Below are 16,482 nucleotides of genomic sequence, written 5' to 3' on the forward strand. Positions count from 1 at the left end.
CTCAAAAGCAAGTTGGATCCAATTACTCAAGGCTTTCTATATATGGTGCTCATATACAAGAAAATCTGTTGGTACATTGATGAATTAAAATGCATTATATGTACCTTTACAAATAAATTGCAGGTGCATGTCTATGTTACAGATGTCTCTGCGGTAACTATATTTGGCAAATTCTTGGAATATGTGGCATGATAGCTCACTTCACATGATCCCATGACAAATTCTTCACAAAACCCATGCCGTTATTGCCTAGATATATCAAAGGATTGTGTTGTGCTTGCATCATGCAAGATGACGCAAGGGCAACACAGTCCTTAAATCAGACTTAGCACGCCCGCCACCCTCTACAGCCCAGCATTGCTTGAAAGATCTGGAGTAACGCAAAGCAGCGCAAGTCACTGCCCTGCATTATTCTGTGCTGGGAAGGCGTTACATGGGTGGAGCATGGGCGTAATGCAGCTCACTTAAGAAGAGGAAAATGCCTCTAAGGATTGTTATTGTGCAGGAAGGTGTTCCTTCCTGCACGAAAACAAACCTGCCTCAACGAAGGCACCCTTGAGTAGGCACCCTTGCAGCATGGTGCAAGGGTGCCTGTGTTGGTGCTAGGCAGTACATAGTGCACCAACGGAGGGAGGGAGCAGGACTGCGTCATATATTGTTAAATATGGCACATTCCTGCCCATTCCTTTGGATGCAGTGCTGCAAGTTATCTTGCTGCATTGTATCAAATAATGATAAATATGTTCACATTTTTCCTAAATCTAGTGGAATGTATCTGATATGTCCAACATTACTCACAATTAGCCAATTCCTCTTGAACCATAAATTCAAATTTTGTATTTCCATGAATTTTCATTGAACCTGGAATATCGAAGCGATTTCCACTGTCATTAGTTGACGTGGCATTATATTGTTAACATTTTACAGTGTTGATCATCAATGTCATTTTGCTAATATGTGGATACTTCATCATACCCTAGCTTAAGGTAGAGTCAGATGCAACTATTTTAATTTCCATCTTGTCTGCATCAATTTAGTGATGTGACTGAGGCATGTCCTGAGGTTTCATAAGTCATTGTTAGGGGGCTCATAGTGGGCATAATAAAATTTAATTAATGATTCTTATCAGTGGTCTCAAATACACGTCAAACAAAAGAGGTACCAGGGCAAATTCATCTGCCCCTTCATAAGTTGATGAAGCCTTGGGCACACAATGTACAGTTCTCTGCAGAAAACAGTACAGGCTCTGCAAGGCAGGTGGAAAGGCTATCCATCACATTTGCCCACCAAACCCTAACACCCTGAGAAATTACATGATGCCAAGGTCAATTGTGTCTAAGCATGGAAATCAATTTACAACATTATAGAGGTAGTGGTTGTGACATCACACACTCTTTAATCCTTGATGACATCACAGGTTTAACATCTTTTCCCCTCAACATCCTCATATTTGCTGCTGAGTAAACAGAGGAAGGGAAATACTTTCTCTTTCCTAGAACAAACTCTTGTTTCTAATTATTTTACTCACTGCCAACTTCCCATCTTGTTTTGATGATGTCTTGTAGTTGGGGGATCACAAAGGAGAACAAGGTAGCAAAAGAACAGTTGTACAGTACCAATAGTTTATTTCTAGTGAACAGGTGTATTTCTCAGTTAGTTACAACTTACCCAGTCCATTTAGGGTGCCAAGACTATCGATAATCCAGTTGCTGATGGTATGGTTCGCTAGAGAATTACACATACTGCTTAGAGCACTTGCGCCCGCTGCTGTGCCAATAAGGTACTCCAAGATCAGGTTCCATCCAATGAAAAATGCCACAAATTCACCTATTGTGACATAACTGTAGGTGTAGGCAGATCCTGTTGTTTTTGGGACGCGAACTCCAAATTCAGCGTAACAGACACCTACAAAACAAAAGTAGTAAATAGAGAAAGTAACTGAGATGCCCAAAACAGAAATTGCTTAATTATTTAAAGATTGCAGATTTCTTCTTCAGCTCAACCAACCAGTGTCCCTATAATTACTATTCATATTCTTTTGAATGATCTTTTGACAACCACCACATACCCACCTGCTGCGAGTAAGTCATTTATTTGAATTTCCTAGTACATTTACACATTATAAATGCATACAGAAATAATACATTTTAGCAACAAAACATGAAATGTAATTGATTAATTATTTCACAATCAGAATATATATCAAAATAATTGGAGACTCATAAAATCCACATTAATATCAGTGATAGAGCTGGTCACAAAATGAAAACTATGTTAATAATCCTGTAAAAAAGATTTACTCAAACACACACACACAAATATGATGGATATCCTATCTGCCATATTTCAAGTGCACATAATACAGTTGTAATAAGGCGGAAAGTATGTTCATTTGTGATGAAGTACCTGCCTGCCAAACTGTAATGTTCTGATTTATGACTGAGGCTCAAACGCAAACAAAACAATGAAATTTGATAGAAATGTTTACCAATGAACACAATACGCGACATAACTCACAGTCGATTGCCACAAACAAAAGACCCAATTGGAGACCCACATGGTGGACGACTGTGAGTTATTAAACATAACTGGCAACCTTAGCTACCAGGCAGACAATAGACCCCCATAAAATCTCTCTGAAACAGCTGAGACAGTGTCACCAGGGCTAATGGAAAAGCTGGGGTGGTTTAGGGAATATCTGGGGCTTAATTGCAGTGAATCCGTTGGAATGTGGTTGTATCATCCTGCAAATACAGGGGTGTCAAAGGCTTCACCTTTTGTCTAAATCCTAATACATGCTAATATCTGTGTCTCTATGATATTCTGTTTTATAGAGCATGCAAGGCAAGAAGGAGGTGGAGGTGAGTGGAGTATTACTTGGTTAAAGTGTTCATGCTGCAGTCTAATATGTGTTTTGGTCCACAACGCCATATTCATGTGAATAATCGTGAAACATTTAGGTGACAAGTATCTTGTTTTATGGTGTGTTCATCAATTACAGCTTGTAGTGATATTATTGAAACATTTAATCAAAAGCAACCTGGATAGAAAAAAGACAAAGGGGCACATGCATCATTTGAAATTGCGCATCTGCCATTTTGCGAGCGCAATTTTTGCATTTGGGATGCTTCATCCCATATGCAAAAATCGCAATTTGGGATTGCATTTAAGGCATCGCAAATTGCAAAGCCTTAAATGAAATGCAACATTGCATTTAAAATAGCGATTTAGCTATTATGGACTGCTAAATACCGATCATTTCAACCTGATGGTATTTAGCGGAAACTTTGAAAAATGCACTAAAATGCATGTTTCAAAGTTTCAGGTTACAAACACACATAAGCCCTTGGGGCATGTGTGTGCACAACATAGGAGCACATCGCAATGTCAGGGGTGCAACAGTGTGTCCTTTTGAAACCCTTGCACCCTTGAAATTGCATGCACAATTTCCCATTCATTCCTATAGGCCTACAGGCTCTTAGCAATGAATGGGAAACCAAAGCAGCCCTGGCAAATTTTGTCAGACCATCCCCCATGCGGTGCATAGCAAGTGCAGCGAGCGAGCCTGACTACTTGGTGTTTCATTTTACCCTAGCATGAATATATGTCCTGCATGTACGCCTTGTTTCCCTTGAAGATTTAATCTTGCAGTCTTAATGTGGAAACTGTCACTGAGAAGAGCAGCTTGCCAAGAACAGAACGTGTGGGATGTGCATTTGAAAGCATGAGAGAGAGATAGAGGTGTGGAACATACTTTTTGGTCTCGATGTGCAGTGGTATGAGCAGTGGTGCTCAAATGTGCATTATGTTGCAAATTGAGAGATGAATTATGTGATGCTATAGGCAGTGGTGCACAAATATGCATTATGTTGTACATTGAGAGATGAAGTATGTGGTGCATTGTGCATTGTGTTGTACATTGGGAAGTATTATGAAGTTCTTACTATTGGCTTTGACATGTGCTCATGTCATCCTGAATTCTGATTCTGCCTTGCTTGAGCTTTTTTTGCCTGCACAGACAGGCCCACAGAGTGCTCAAGTTGTTTGGGTTAATCACGTTCAAGGTTGTTTTGTTTTTGAACAAAAGAATGTTGAATGTACCCTCGAAGGCTTTCGTAAGCTTTGTTACGATAAAGGCTGGAACATGTCAGAATGCAGAGGTAACATGGGAACACCTTTTGCCCTGGAATGCTTGCATGGAAGGTGGTCAATTCCAGTAAGTTTCCTTGGGACAGAAGGAAAGACTCTCTAAACTTCTAGTGTGTTTTGCGACTATAAAGCTGATGGTTGTTGACCCAGAAACCGGGATTGTTTGAGCCTGAACACTGGACACATCCTTAGTGCAGTCATCTGGTTGCTGAGTCTCCTGGCTTCGGCTGTAAGTCCCCCAGTCTGGAGTGGGTCAGGATGAAGATTGCACTAGGTGAAGGGTTTGATTTTTGATTAGTGCCATTGGGATGTGTGGCCAGTGGCTATAATCTGTAGAGGTGCTTTCTTTGTGATGTGTGAGTGAGTCAGAGTGCACATCCAAAGTAATCATTTGATGTATTTATTGTATATATCTTTCTGATTTCTTGCAGGACGTCCAGTATTATTTGTCGCTTGTTTATTCATAATATTATTCATGCATTCAACAGTTGCATTTGCCAAGCATGTTATTATTCCTTGCATATAAATGTATATCTCTATGTACATTTGAATGTTGTTCATTTGACATCTGGGAAAGCCTTTCTGTTAGAGAGCATTGCATAAATAAAACCTCAAGCCTTATTCTAAAAAGAGAGTCTTTGATGTGTTTCATTTTGTAAAGTGAAACCCCTTTCTAGGTGTTGTTGTGTTATTTGTCTCCTGCTTGGTCGTATTTGAGCCATCATGTGGGAGTGGTATTTTAGGAGGCCGAAGCAAGACATACACATACAGGGACAGTGAATCATACATGTGTAGATCAGTGCATAGAACATGTTACATAAGGCAAAGGAGACTGCAAGGTGTAGAATTCACATGCCATCCATACTGGTAGACCCTTTTAAAGAGTGCTTGGTCTGGAGAAGCACAAACTCAGGATTCAGAGCATAACACAGCGGTTAGGGTTGAATTTAATAATATGAATTTATTTATACCCAAACAAACCATTTTTCCCAACATCCTGATACTGAAAGACTGGTAAAAAACATAACTTTATAACCTGTACCATGCAGCTTGCAGGCAGCTCTATGATGGCAGTTCATATCTTACTGTGCTAGATTGCGATTGAAAATTATGAACTGCACAGTAACAAAAGGACCTCTGTGACAAAAGCAGTAACTCACTGAGCTATGCAGTCAAAACTTGCATATCTCTCCAGCTGGTACATATTTGCCACCAGAGTTAACTTGACAACTTTGTTGTTGCCCAAAAAACTGCAGAAAATACAAGGAACTTTGCAGTACTTTTAAAACTGTTGCACTGCTACTATACCAGCCCCACTAACAAAACTGCCCCTCACCCGTCCCGCCTCCCAGGTAAAAGCCCGATACCCGGACCGGCCAGTCAGGCCTTGCAGATGAATAAGTGTAGTTGGCCTTTAGTGTTTACCTTCCAGACACCCACACAGTAGAGGGTCTGTGTGTTAGTAAGATGGACAATCCTGACTTGATGAGGGCGGAGGAGCTGTCACCTGTCGAACTTGCCCTTCAAAGACTCTGCTTCCGCTCACACACAGAGGACTACACACTAGCATGTTGTGCCTGCAAACAGATAGTAAGGCAGGACATTCTAGACACTTCTGTAGGGGGAAGACTCCAGAAGCTTTTCCTACTTAAAAGGGGGCCTTAGACATAAAAGAGGAATCCTCAGAACCATTCTTCAATACACCCCTCGACCTGTGACCACAACAGAAGAAGGGCTGCCATGCTGTCAGCAGACTGCCATGTTGCCTGAGGCCTGCCCTGCTGTCTGAGAAGGAAGACTGGACCTGCTCCTTTATCTCAGGCTGCCTGAGTGACTCCAAGGGCCATTGTGAAGCTCCAGTGAACCCATCTCTTCACACTACAGAGATGGCAACGATAACCGATAATGAAAGAGCTGCACTTCAGGCTACAGTATCGAGAGTCTGCGGTGACCACCAACACAGAGTTCGATCAGTGACCATCCATGACACCTGACAGGATCTTCGTGCTTCATCAACGACCGTCTAAGACGCCCTGCATGCTCTTTGCGCTACAGCTATGATCATTCGGGACCTGCTCCTCGCAGCCTCCTCCACCATGAACAGAACTCTTCACGCTGGTCTTTAGAAGGTAACTTTTTCAGCTGGACTAACCTGGTCCCTGTATCAGCCCAAGCTCAAACATGGTCAGCCAGAGCTTGTGACTTTTGGCATGATCAGATAACCGCAAGTCCGCTTAGTATTTTTAGGCACTATACTTATCAAATACCTTTGAAATTGCACAGCTACGGTCCTAATGAATGGATTGGTGCTAATTTTGTGTCACATGATTTATTACATTTTACTCTATTTCTCTAAATTGGTGTGGGATTTTTATTGTGTTGTGATATCAATTTATTACTATTTAAGTGTAGCATACATACTTTACATAATGCCTCTAAGTTAAGCCTGCCTGCTTTTGTGCCAAGCTACTATAGGGTTTAGCACATGTTACTTTTGTTTCTGGCTGTTTCTTGAGTAGGGTTTCACCCCTCAACCAAACATCCAATTTCAAATACCCACGCACCGCATTGATAGGCCTATATGGAATTGAGAAATCTAAGAATAGGCAAAACATGCTAACTCTGCCAAACCATGTGTAGATTCATCAGACAGTGTCAAAGTCAGTGTCAAAGTTCTTCGTGAATCAAAAACACTGCCGCTATTTGGATTTGCACAAAACCTGAATCACCTGCACTGGGTGTAACATGCTAACTGCCTGTAATTCTTTATGCAGATTCATCAAACAGTTCTAAAGTTATAAACAATTGAATATTTTATTGCTCTTTCTCTTCAGCATGGGCCTCCCCTTGATGGATTGGCAAAAACTTTGACATGATTTTCAGAGTCAGAATCAGAATAAACTTTTATTCAGTTCATATCACAATGACCATAAAAGTATTTCATCATAATAAAAGTAATTTGGAATCAAACAAATCATGATTCCTTTTGATCAATAAATAATCCATCCATTTTCAAATCAGGTTCAGAATTGTAGCTAGATAAGATTCAAACGTAAATAAAAACAACCATACAAGTTCTCATTATTTCAGAAAACACAATACAAGCAACAATTGAGCATTCCTATGCAAACATAACATTTAAATATTTTTTTACGAAGAGTAAAAAATGCAACTTGGTATTGAAGAGAAATAATACAACAGGCTTACATTCCAGGAGATGATAGAGGTCCGTATGTACAAGCGGATTTAGAATGTAAACCAGTTAAATTCCATTTAGATACCGGTGTATGCAGTTCATCTCTGACTAAAAACACACTCTCGCAAACCCCCGCTCTCTCAGGACCAAAGAAGGCATCAGTCGATTCAGCAATGTGTTAGTTACACTCCTTGGGATTGATTACGATGTTGGGGGGATGTCTCGGGACCGACCGTCCTCCGGTCAGCGGTTCCCAAACACCGCCACTATAATGTGCCCACTCATGGCGCGGTTGCATACTCCCATTTCCCTATGGAGCTTGTGCTGTGGTCGTAATCTGGCTGTAGCGCAAATAGGAGTCTGTGTAAATCCCTGCCACGCTGTGCAGGGATTTTCAGGGTGCATCATAGGTGCCCCCAGGTCCCAACCAGAGCCTGCAGAGACATGGAGGCCTTGCTACGGGCCCCCAAAGTCACGTTCCAACAGGCCAGAAAGCCCAACATGAAAAGCTGTTGGAAAGCAACATCATAATTCCCACATCTCAAACGCTGTACATAAGGGATTATGAGTGGCCTCCAACTGGCCGACCAGCCGGTTTCAAATCCAACAGCCTTTCTCAGTTCAGTTTCATAGGTCTTTATTTCGATTTTTACATCATAAAAGACAGTTACCATGACAGAATAGAACATACATAGAAAAACATTTAAATCGTCATATAAAAGCATCTTCCAACAGTTGAAAAAAGATTAAATAACATTTTTAAAGACCTAGGATATAAACACCCAATAGTATTAAAATTTTAAGTTGCATTTCAATGTCTGGTTCTGATAACCCATGCCCACCCCAGATACTTAGCAAAACCCACAACCACCATCTCAGAAGTGTTGGTACATAGCACCCTCAAGGCCTCCATACTTCCTCTAACTTCCAATCTACGACAAATAGGCCTGATCCATTTATTTCTTGGGGCTTGATAGGCGGGGCATGCAAAGAAAAAGTGGCCTATACTTTCCTTTTGGTCACAACACCAGGGACAAAAGTCATTTAAATGATGGTGAACAGACCATTTCTTAGAAAATGACTTTACTGGTAAAGACCCTCCTCAAAACTGGTGATACAGTTTTTTGTCTAGGGTCTTGGTGATCACATCCCAGTATATCTCCAGTGAAGGGTCTAATTTGTGAGCCAAAAATCTGCCCGTCAAGCTAGTAGCATCTGATTGTGCCACAAGTAAGTTTTTAACGGAAGCCCATTAGAGTGCTTTAAAATCTCTCTTAGAGGGGAAGGAGGATGACTCAGGGGAAACCCATAACTGATTAAGGCCCATCTCCTCCAGTACTATTTTGACCTCTCTTAACCAGGGAATATTAGTAGAACCCCATACTGATCTAACTTCTGCCAACTCTTTTGCAAAGAGGCTTAGGTCCAGAGAAGTCCAGATACATCTCCATAATGCAACTATCCGATAGCGAGCAATTTTGTTGATGGGCTTACAGCCCATATCCAGCAAAAGGGGTGTGATCGGAGTAGATTGAGGCAATAATACCAATTTTCGTAAACATTTATTTTGGACTGTTACTAATGGTAAGAGATCCTTATAGCCCCATAAGTCAGCCCCATACAGTATGGCAGAGCTAATTTTGGCTTGGTAAATCTTAAGAGCTGGTGCAACCCGTTTAGTTAATGACATTTGTTGCTCCTTAACCAAACAGCCTGTAAGCCGTGCAAATTTTTAAGTTGGAGTACATCAACCTGGTGTTTCCAGCGAAGCCGGTAATCCAGGGTCACTCCGAGGTATGTCATAACCTCCACTTGCTCTCATAATAAGGCTGTCAAATTTGAGACCTACGATGTGAGTCGGAAAGCCTCCGACCTGCGTTGTCTCACATCATAATAGGCTCCTTTATGTCAGCCCCTTTGCGACCCTTTACAGACAAACATTATTTTGTAATTTCTTAGACATGCTTTATAAATTCCTTGGTTTGGACCACCATCTTTTCAATGCAGGACCCTTCTACTTCAGAGAAATTTGATTGATTTTCCTTACAAACACGAATTACATAAAAGGCAGGGAAAAGTATTGTGTGTACATCACGTCAACCCTGTCTCCAACTCTAGAAGACAGCAATCGGTAGATCAGACATTACATTGCAATCGGCTCAATATAACGGGACACAAGTTAGTGCGTGTTTAACCTTGGAATGCAGTAGGTCCTGCTGACCAAGTCCTCTAGGAGACAGCATATACGCCAGTTGTACTCGACAGTCCATGTCAGGCCAATATGCCTGAATTGGGCATTCCTACGCAATGGTCCGTGAGAGGCAAACTGATTGAGAACAGTCGCCATGAACAGCATATTTTCCTTGAAGGTGCTGAAAATCCAATTTCAAGCATTGTACGAGTTATGAAAAATACAAGGTCCACAGGAAAAGGCTAGAGATGAGGATAGCAAAGCAAAGAGAGCAGGAGGACCCTTTTACTTCAAGTGCAACATCACTGCCTATCTCCCTGCTCGTTCTTTCTGTGCTGCTTCTACTAAACTCACTGTCATTCCTCACATTTCGTATGTTGAGTTGGTGGCCATTTCACCTCAGTCTTGACCCACAATATTTTTCCGCAGAATAAAAATATGTACATTTTATTTCCTCTTTTCCAAATCTAATGACGATTGTCGCATAGGATATATCCTAGGCAGCACAGGAGTGATGTAATCATTCTTGACATTTTTCTCTCTAATTTTGTTTCAATTGCCAGAGCCTCTCATAGAAACCATTCCAGGTTTCTTTGAATACGTTTGATGTCTAAGGCACTGGTATCTATGTTATCACAAATAGCAAGAATCTCTTCCAAAATTGTACTTTATAAGGGGCATATCAGCAAGGCGAAAAGCAGCGACCATTTTATCGCCTTATCAGCAAAGATATGCTATCGCGTGTTTTGCTGATTTAGTGCCCCTTACAACAACGCCCAGCTTTGCATCTCTAATGAGATGCAAAGTGGCCGTTCAGTGCCAAAATAACTGGAGAAATATCGCTAACCAACATTTCTCTAACTATCTAGCTACAAGCAAACAAGCAGAGTGATAAGAAATGTAGCGCTAACCACAGTTAATGCTACTTTCCTTAAGCCTGCTTGTAATCTAATTTAGCCATGTAATCCAATGGGAGGTGGATTACATGGCTAAAACCACCCTGCCCTATCAACAAGGTTTCGCTGGTCGCAGTGCGATTATCGCTGGATTTCCAGCAATAATCACACTGTTTTCCAGCTAACGCATGGATTCCTATCGCTTGGGAGATAAGCGTTGATTATAACACGCTATCTCCGTGATAGAATCCAGCGTTAGCCTGCAATAATTATCCTCGCGCTAAAAGCACTGAGCGATAATTATCGCAGGCCGTTGCTGAAATGCCCCTAAATATTCTAGTGAATCTATCACTTTGGATTTCGCAGACAGAGCTGATGTCATCTGTGTACTCTTATTTAAATTGTTTTGTGAGGATTTAACTTCCATATAATTACCAGTGCAACCAAGCTGTGGAAAACAACTTAAGATGGCACATTAGCAGCACTTTGAAGCAGAAATAATGTCAGAGTAAATATGTGTACTATCAACTGTATAAAAAGATGGTCCACATGTTGCATGCTCTTCTCACTTGTGAGTGTGCTGTGCTGTCTGTGCCAGGAGCATCAATTGCCTAGATAGAACATGGAAGAAGAACCCTCAGGGCCAGACCTCATTGCAGAGTCTGATACACAGGATGCTGTTGCTTCATGCAACTGAGATGGACACTGCTATAAATTAGATCATTTGTATATGAAAGGCATGGTTTCTGCTTACAGATGAGTGGCTTGGTTTTCTGATGCAAAAGAAGTTCAGTTGAATGCTGAAACATGCAGGCTTCCACCCTTTCCACAGAGAAGAGGCAGTTATCCTATCAGTAGTCAACGTATAAGTATGGGATGACGAACTTCTGCCCTGCCACTGCTGAATCTATCTTTCGCCTTCGACACTGTACACCATGAGATCATGGTAATCCATGAGGAAAAGGCAGGATTCCAGAGCTACACTAAACCTGCTAAATTTCTTCCAATCTATGTTCTCCAGCAATCCAGTTAGCCAACTTCAAGCAAGACCTGTTAGATTAGAATGTGGGGTTCCCCAGAAATCTTGCCTATCCCCCCACCTGTTCAACATATATATCAAAACTGTAATAGAGGGATTGTGGGATCTGCAACTACACTAATGATTCCCTACTCCTACAGCATTTAGAGAGATCATTTCCATCTCAACTAGAATATCAAGACACAATGTGCTTCATAGTCACTTGGATCAATGCTGAGCAGTTAAAACTTAATACGGACAAGACCAAATTGTCCTTCTCAACAACACATCTCCTTGTGTACCAATTCATATAGCCCCTCAGAAAAGGAATTGGTTATGCACATAAAAGCATTGGTAAAATGCTCAGGAGTCATGGTGAACTCCAATATCAAGCTAAAACCACAAATAAGCTTGGTAGCATCCAAATGTGTATTCCTCAAAAGAACGCTGCAAAACATTCTACAAATTCTCTGGTTGAAGCATGTAAACTGATTATAAGGGCAATAATCATTTTTAAATTAGATTATGCTAGCACACTGTACCAGGATCTATCTAAGAATGAGATTTGCATTCTCCAGACCATACTGAATGATTCAGCAAGATTGTATTCTAAACTCGCAAGAAGCATATGTCACTCTATTATACAAAAATTGCCCTGGCTTCCAGTCATTTAGCATATTGTGCTGCCTTGCCTTTAAAAGCATGATTTATTTGGCTCCTATCTTCCTGTATACCAAAACTAGCAGCCCGTCCTGACGTTGTCCGGGTATGAAATAGAATGTGTGTAATGTGTGTATTTGGCAAGGGCAATTTATTTTAAAATCTCGCGGTAGAAAAAATATTTAGTTTCATTGGAATAGGGACGTAGAAGGGCCAGCTGCAGCCCTGGTTGATGTTAGCAGGCGCGTGTAATTGGTGTAGTGATCCGCCGCCTGAGCCCGGCTACAGCCCTGGTTTATGTTAGCAGGCGCGTGTAATGTCGTTGAATGAGAGAGTTATCAGCCACAGGTAAATCCGTTTAATGAGAGAGTTCAGTGACAGCGAGTAGGAGAGGCTGCAGTAATTGTCCCCGCAGACACGCTCATTTGCGTGTTCCCCCGCTTGAGGCCCAGATGCAGGCCTGTTTGATGTTAGCAGGCGCGTGTTCCCCCGCTTGAGGCCGGGCTGCAGCCCTGGTTGATGTTATCAGGCGGGTGTAATTAGTGTACTGATCCGCCGCCTGAGCCCGGCTAGAGCCCTGGTTGATGGTAGCAGGCGCGTCTAATTTCGTTGAATGAGAGAGTTCAGTAACAGCGCGCAGGAGAGGCTGCAGTAATGTTACTTACCAGGCCTCCAGCTGAACGCGATTGTCATGCCCCCAGCACAAGGCCACAGCAGACGATCTTCTGATTAATGTACGACCCACATGGCATGAAGGGTGGAACGTAGCACACGCCCCCAGCATGCCCCTTGATGCGGCGCAATTGCGTTCACATGGCATGAAGGCCGGACACACGCCCCCAGGGTTTCTCACGCCCCCAGCGTGCCCCTTGATGCTGCGCAGCAACGTAATTGGCGCTTGTATGTACGACTCACATGGCATGAAGGGCGGACACATACCCCCAGCGTTTGTCATGCCCCCAGCGTTTGTCACGCCCCCAGCACATGCCCACAGCCCACGATGTGATGGCCGTACCACACGCCCACAGCATTAGTCAGGCCCCCAGCCCACGCCCACAGCACAACGCAGACACGCCCACAAGGGACTACTTTGCTGGCACAGTTCTTTTACCTTTCAAATGTATATGGTGTCCTATGGTACAATTGTATGTCTTGCACTATATGATTGTGATGAACACCACTGTTTCTTGAAAAGTTAGTAAAAACAATAAAAAAAACAACTTTTAAAAATGTATATGGTGGCCGTCTGCATAGCCTATGTCCTTCTGCTGCAACTGTCCTTTCCAACGCTGTATTGGGTGTTGTGATTGGTGCTGTGGTTACTGAGATTACCTGCCTCAAAGGTTTGGGCTCTCTGTTTATAATATTAGTATGGATAAAAGCAGGAAAATACTTTATTGATGATTACTTAAAACAATTACAATATAAAAACCGGCAGAGAGACCTGATTTTCAATTAATGTGCAAATTAGTTTAACATTTCTAACGTTAAAAGCCAACATTTATATTAAAAGTTCAAGTGCTTTGTGCATATCAATTTGTATGTCCCATCATTGGAATTATCGGCACTTGTTTCTTGTGTCAGTTGGGCACTAACACTTGCATAGTTAGATTCCTACAGTATTTTAAAGTGCAAAGGTGCTTATGCGCGACCAGAAGATGCTAACTGTGCCAGTTGTGTCGAACCATTCTTTGTTGCCACCGCTATTATGTTTTGAGTCTCGGATAATCTTGGGGGTACGGCCTATAAAGAGATGTTTACTTGTGGCCCGCTATGCAACTGGCTGCCGAACACATTTTGCACCAGGTGCATTTATTTTGTCCCCCAACAAATTATGACAGGCCTGTAAGTGCCTACTTGCTGTTGTAAGAAGGCTGATTTAAGAAGCTTTCTTCTGTGTTCTAAAAGTGCTGGGCATGCACATAATGTGGACTACTTATTCCTGTTTGTACCCACATAGGCAGCACTTTAGGCATTGTCAGCCGGCTCCTCCAAAAAGAGATGAGATCTTTTGTTTTGAACTGACCAAAACGGATCAGTAAGCTTGAGTCTTTAAAAGCTGATAAAAGGTGATAACAAAATAAAAAGATGAACACAATCATGTAATCTGAGGTTATCTCACTCTAACTTCTTAATGATGCCTAGATCCAGAAAGAATAGAGCCAGAGGACACAGCTTTGCAGTGATAACTGTGACAGCGTTGAACTTGCTTCCAGTACACCTCTGCCACAAATTAGACCTGTTGCCTTCCTTAAAAAAGAAACAAATGTGGCTTCTCTAACACGCATTCCCTCATTAAGGGCTAGATGTAGGTAATTCCGATTTACCTACTCTTAAATACCGAATTTTACCGATTCTGTATTTAAGAGTAGGTAAATAGGAAGGAGGCAGATGTAGGTAATTTTAAATGCAGAATTACCGAATCTGTAACATTCGGTATTTACCGATTCTGTAAATACAGAATCGGTATTTCCCATTGATTCCTATGGGCTTTGAAGGCCATAGGAATCAATGGGAAATACCGATTCTGTATTTACAGAATCTAGCACCCCAAGTACAGGCTTGTGTGACATGTGGCACACATACATGCCCTAAGGGCATGTCTGTGTGTCACATTGCACAGGTGTGCATGCACAGATGTGCATGCACACCTGAATTCGGTATTTTACCACACAATAGGATTGTGTGGTAAAATACCGACTCTTAAGGGCCTGTGGCACTGTAAACTGTGCCACCTACATTTGGAATTACAGAATCGGTATATTTACCAATTCGGTAAATATACCGATTCTGTAATTTTCAGCCCCCTACATCTGAAAACCCTAATACCGTTTCCGACCGGTATTAGGGGTCCTACATCTGGCCCTAAGTGGCTCCCAATTTCACTTTTCCTGATACCTTCAGTGCCAAGAAACCTATGGTGCATGTGCGCTCAATTAAGATCCTTTAACTAGCATGGAAATGGAAATGAGTAAATGGAGGACCAGTATATATCAAACTTATTATATAAATGTGAGAAATTAGGTTGTTGGTTGAGAGTGTTGTGAGGTCTTCTCAAGCAACAGCCACAATCATTGTCAGGATGAACCACAAAAGTCACTAAATTAACCTGTTCTTAACCCTCTCGTAACTTGGTTCAAAAGCAGTCAGGCTTAACTTACAGACACTGTGCAAAGTTTTTATGCAGCACACAAACAGTATTAAAGAAAAATCCCAACCCAATTTAACAATAGAGACATTTTTTATACATTATTTGACACTAAAACAGCAAAAATCCAATCAGACCAGAGTTAATAAGTTTTAGAGTTTGACCTGAAAAATATCCTCCAAAAAACCTAAGTTCCTACCGCAGACATCTAGATGCACAAGTAAAAAGTTATGGCCACTGGAGATCAAGGGTTATCTGGATACAAAAAGCACAATAGAACAATTCCATAAACTTTCCTACTTCCTTCTAAAATGAGTCCACTCAGAAGTTGTTAAAAAGAAGATATTTAATATAGTTGCTGCTTCTTAAAACTAGAGGTATTTCTATTCCAGGTATAGTGACAGCCACATGAATGCATAGCAGTATTTCTACAACTACAAGAGTTACCATTTTACTCTCATTCACTCAATCTTTTGGAAGTATATTGGAATGTAAATGATTACAATTCACATGAATACAACTAAAAATATCAAAATGCTGAATGATTTACCTTTTTGGGCAATAACAGTGATGAACCTGAAATCATGATTGCGTGAAGACAGGCCCAAGAAGGGATACCTAATCTGGTGACTGTGTTTAAACCAGAATTCATAAGAGGAGGGGTACTCCAAGATCTAAATATGGATCTACTGTAAGATACTGCATGATTCAGACATATAGAAAATGAGTACATTCATCAAGAATCCACCAGGTTTTCAATTTTCCATACAAACACAATGGAAATCATGGTTAGATACCCTTCTAAGGTTTTTTGTGCACTCAAATGGCTGCTCCAAATGTGAAGTTGACCAATGGTCCCCAGCTGGACTTTTTTCCAGCTACTGTCTCCAGCTGGAGTTAGTAGGGCCCACTGCGGGATGTTTTTGCTTTGTATGTTCTCTTCTCTGTCATGCTTAATAGAGAGGCACTCAACAGATTCCTACAGCCCTTTGTGCTCTCAAGAGCTGCCAAGGTGATCCGCAACACATTTTACCATCAGAGAGTTATGGTGTCCTATAGGATCTCATGAGACAGGAAGTGGCCATCTTGGTGGAGCTTGCATATCCTTATCATATCCAGAAGATTCCGCCTGATATAGACACATTTGAGGGGAACAATTTAGCTTTTGCTTGGCTCCCCCTTCAGCATCTGTGCAACACATCTATGTAACTTTTAGAAGAAATT

At 41.5% G+C, this 16,482-nt stretch overlaps 1 protein-coding gene across 1 annotated transcript in view; it reads right to left on the bottom strand.

The window, feature by feature from the left end:
- SLC7A14 (solute carrier family 7 member 14) overlaps positions 1–16,482 on the bottom strand; it is a 304,031-nt gene that overhangs the window by 80,232 nt on the left and 207,317 nt on the right. The window contains exon 4 of the mRNA XM_078667705.1: positions 1,669–1,905. Within this exon, the coding sequence (XP_078523831.1) occupies positions 1,669–1,905 (237 nt within the window). The remainder of the gene's footprint in view (positions 1–1,668; positions 1,906–16,482) is intronic.

This window comes from Lissotriton helveticus, chromosome 11 (genome assembly GCF_964261635.1).
Source record: "Lissotriton helveticus chromosome 11, aLisHel1.1, whole genome shotgun sequence".
NCBI lineage: Eukaryota > Metazoa > Chordata > Amphibia > Caudata > Salamandridae > Lissotriton > Lissotriton helveticus.